The 4363-nt window shown below is 63.6% G+C and overlaps 1 protein-coding gene across 1 annotated transcript; it reads right to left on the bottom strand.

Moving 5' to 3' along the window:
• Positions 1-828: 828 nt before the first annotated feature.
• On the bottom strand, positions 829-2691 carry KCNF1 (potassium voltage-gated channel modifier subfamily F member 1). Its single transcript, XM_045979458.1, has one exon. The coding sequence runs from the start codon at positions 2614-2616 to the stop codon at positions 1132-1134; it is 1485 nt and encodes a 494-aa protein (XP_045835414.1). The 5' UTR covers positions 2617-2691; the 3' UTR covers positions 829-1131.
• Between the last annotated feature and the right edge of the window lie 1672 nt (positions 2692-4363).

Genomic DNA, 4363 nt, shown 5'->3' with positions numbered 1-4363 from the left:
GAGACCACACATCTACGAGGGGAGTGGTGGGGGAGAGAAAAGTGCTAGAGAGAAAAATGCCAGAGAGAAGTATTTGAGCCGGAAGACATCTCAGAGATATCTTCCTCATTCCCGGGGCTGCAAACCCAGGGAATTGTCTCTCTTCCTCAGGGGTTCACAGGCCAGCCTGGAAGTGGGCCACCCGAACACACTCAGCTTTGTCCTTTCAGCTGATACAGCAGAGGTCCTGGCTCTAGAAGGAAGGATGGGCTGGAGGACAGGCACCTCCACGCCCAGGAAGCTCAGCTCTTCTCCTGTCTAGACATCCTCCCTCCCTTGCCTGCCCAAGCGCGCCTCTGTCCCAAGCCCACCTCAAAACAGAAAGAAAGGACGGGCTTCGGGATCTTCACACCTGGGACTGAATCCCTGCTCTGTGTGGTCCCGGGCCTCAGTTTCTCCATCTGTCAAATGGGAATACCTATCTGGCAGGGTTGCTGGAAGGAATAGAAACAAGCCGTGAGAAGGGCCTCCCGCAGGTGATACACAAGTGGCGTCCCTGCCTCCTGCGGTTTCTAGCTCGGGGAACTCTTCCCCTCCCAGCAGCAAGCTTCTCCCCAGAAGGAAACAGAATGAAGGCGTCGCCAGCATAGAGCCTCCTGGAATGTGGCAAGGCTCCTTGGTGCTGACCCGTGTGTGAACCTGTAATAAGCTATCAACTAAAAATAGCCCCCCCACCCCGGGCCGCACACCTCCTTCCCGCTGGGTGCTGGGTGCGCCTGCACCACATCTGAGGGCTGGGGTCGGGGTGGGGGACAGCCAGCCTGGCACAGAACCTCCAACGCAGGGGGGTGCACAGAGCAGGAGGCTTTATTGAAGGAGATACAGAACCAGCCATCAGCCAGACCATGGCCTCCATCACCCCACACTGACCGCGACTCCTGGACACCCCTCTTTCCCCCACAGGCTCCTGACAGCTTGGCAACTTAAAGGGGGTCTTACCCAGCCTCACCAGAGGTGCCCGAGGGGGCCTTCAGAGTTCTGTTCAGGAGACGGTTGAGGGAACAAAGGACAGCCCCTCCCAGGAAGTCACTGGCAGCCCCGTCACACCCGTCCCTCCGTCCACTGGCCAAGTCTGTGCCCGGAAGACCCTGGTCACTTGCAACTCTGCAGCCGGGTCCTATGGTGCTTCTCCTCGGTCAGGAGAGGGATGAAGGTGTCGCTGTGGGAGATCTTCAGCCGGCTGCTCCAGCTCGGCCCCTCCTCCCCGGCGGGCTCCGGCGGCAGGCTGTCCAGGTCACTGCGGGAGCACCCCACTTTGCCCTCGCCCGCACCGCTGGAGTTGAGCTCCATCAGCTCCAGCTCGTGCTTGGCGGCTGTCTCCAGGACCCGCTGCTTGTTGTAGTACCTAACGAAGTTGTTGATGATGGGGTGGATGGGCAGGGCGATGGCGATGACCCCGCACAAGAAGCTGATGGCCGCATTGAGCTTGCCCAGAGTGGTCTTGGGGTAGATGTCCCCGTAGCCCACAGTGGTCATGGTGATGATGGCCCACCAGAAGGACTGGGGGATGCTCTTGAACAGGGTCTCGGGGTGGCTCTGCTCCATGGTGTAGCCCAGGGCCGAGAAGACAAAGATGCCCACGGCCAGGTACATGAGCAGCAGCCCCAGCTCCTTGAAGCTGCGCTTGAGCGCGTAGGTGAGGGTCTGCAGGCCGGACGAGTGGCGCGCCAGCTTGAAGATGCGCGCGATGCGCATGATCCGCAGGGCCTGGACCGCCTGCTGCACGTTGGTCAGCTCCATCATGCGCGCGCCCAGGTGCGTGAGCGTGAGGCTCACGTAGAAGGGCAGGATGGCCAGCACGTCCACGATGTTCATGAAGGACAGCGCGAAGTGCAGCTTGTTGGGCGAGGAGAAGAGGCGCAGCAGGTACTCCAGCGTGAACCAGCCGATGCACGCCGTCTCCACGTTCTCCAGCGTCGGGTGCTCCACGCGGTTGCCGTCGGCGTCCAGCACCTGCAGCTCGGGGATGGTGCCCATGCACATGACCACCGACGAGATGAGGATGAGCAGGAAGGACAGCACGGCCACCACGCGCGCCGGGCACGACGACTCGGGCTTCTCCAGAAACTTCCACACGCACTTCTGGCAGCGCCGCCAGCGGCCCTCGGCCGAGTCCACGCCCAGGTCGTCCAGGATGAGCTGCACGCGGCGCGCGATCTCCTCCAGCTCCTCGCGCTTCTCGCGCAGGTGGCTCTTGCAGCAGTCGTCCAGGAACTTGAGGTCCACCTTCCAGAAGTCCATCTCGTTCTTGAAGCAGATGGGGCAGATGCCCTTCTTCATGTGCACCTCGCCGAAGTAGTACACCTCGATGACACACTTGAAGGCGTCCGGGTCCCTGTCGAAGTAGAACTCGCGCTTCCCGGGGTCGTAGTCGTCGCACAGGGAGAAGATGGTGTCGTAGCCCCCCGCCAAGCAGCCCATGAGCTCGGCCAGCCGCGTCTCCGGGTACTGGCTCAGGAGGTCCCCGTACAGCACCTGCCGCACGCCCCCCACGTTGACGACGATCTCGATGTCGTCGCCGGCCCGGGAGTCCTGGCTGCCCGGCTCCGGGAGGCTGCGCTCCCCGGCCGCCTCCATCCCGGCGAGCGCCCGCTCAGCCTCCTCGGCTCCGCGCCCCGCCGCCGCCGCCAGCCGGGGGTCCGGCGGGTCCCAGCCGCGCGCCGCCCTCGGGGAAGCCCGCCGGCGCCCGCCTGCCTGGAGGGGCGCTCAGAGCGGGCGGCAGGCGGCAGGGGCGCGCCGCGGGGGAGGCATGCACCCGGCGGCGGCGGCGGGGCTCCCGGGCATGCGGGCGCTGGGGCGCGCGGGCGGGGGGCGGGGGGGCTCTGGCGGCCGCCGGCCTCGCCCCGGGCACTCACCCCGCTCCCGGCGGCGGCGCGACCCGCCGCTTCGGCTCGGCCTCCTGCGGGACCGGGGTCCCCTCGCGGGCGGCGGTCCTCGGCCCCGGGGCGCGCGGGCAGCGGCGGGCACAGGTCCCGGAGCCGCGCGGGTCCCCGCGGGCGTCTCCCGCGCGGGACGAGTCGCGGCGCGGCCGGCCCCACGCAGTCCGACGAGGTGTGCGGAGAGCGAACTTGGGCTTGCTTTGCCCAAGCCGTTTCTAAACACAATAGGAATTCCAGCCTGACGTCAAGAGCTTTTCCAACTGTACCCTCTTCTGGTGAAATTCTGCAAGGCACGCGCGGCAGCTGCGGGGAACGGGTTAACCCTTGGGCGGACCGGCCCAGCTGCCGCCGCCGGCGCCAGCAGCGCGCGACCGCCCCCACCCACCCCGGGACGCCGAGGGTCACCGGGGGGCCAGGAGCCCAGGCTTTAAAGTGGCTGGCGGCTCAGGCTGGAAAGTTAGAGAAGACTGATGGGGAAGGAGCACGGCTGCCTGTTGCCGGGGGGAATAAGGGCCCAAGAAAGCCCCTTCCGAGGCCGCTCCAGCCTGCGTCCCTGGTCCCTCCTTGTCTCAGACCACCCCCGCTCCCCCTCATCTGGCCTTGTCCTTGAAGGTTCCCTACATCCCCTAACGCTGCTTGACTCTGGGCGCCACCTTTTCGCCTTCACAGGGTAGGACATCCAGTCCAGCCCCTGTAGGGGAGAGGGGACTTGCCCAAGGTCACACAGTGCAATGGAAGTAGAGGCCAGATGGGCCACCGCTTCATCCAGAGAGGTTCCTGCCGTCCTGGGGGATGGATCCACGCTGGGCTAGCGGGTTGAAATTCTGCCTCAAAATCCGTGCTGTCCACGGCTTCCTATTTCTCTGCAGCCCACTGCCACCACTAGCTTCCGGAGCTTCCGGTGCCACCACAAGCCCCAGGCTCCTGCCTCCCCCAAGGCCAACATGCCCTTCCCACACCCTCCCCTCTCTACCGGGCCCCTGGCCACAGCTGTCTTTCAGCCCCTCCTATGCCTGAACCTTTGCACTAGCTTGCAGCGTGATCTACACTACAAATTATTGAGCATCATCTGTGACCTGGAGACTGTGTTTAAAAAAATATTCTAGGGATGCCTGGGTGCTTCTGATGGTTAAGTGTCTGCCTTTGACTCAGGTCACAATCTCCAGGTCCTCAGATGGAGCCCCAACTGGGGCTCCCAGCTCAGTGGGGAGTCTTTTTCTCCCTCTGCCTCTCCCTTGCTTGTACTCTCTGTCTCTCTCTCTCTCTCTCTGTCTCTCTCAAATGAATAAGTAAAATTTAAAAAAAAAAATTCTAGGGGCACCTGGGTGGTTCAGTCTGTTAATCACCTGCCTTTGGCTCAGGTCATGATCCCAGGGTCCTGGAATGGAGCCTCACATATCCACCTGCCTGCTCAGTGGGGAACCCGCTTCTCTTTCCGTCTGCTG

The sequence above is a fragment of the Meles meles genome, chromosome 15 (assembly GCF_922984935.1).
Source record: "Meles meles chromosome 15, mMelMel3.1 paternal haplotype, whole genome shotgun sequence".
NCBI classification, from domain to species: Eukaryota; Metazoa; Chordata; class Mammalia; order Carnivora; family Mustelidae; genus Meles; species Meles meles.
Note: the sequence above shows the minus strand (reverse complement) of the source record. Positions and strands in the feature narration are given on the sequence as shown.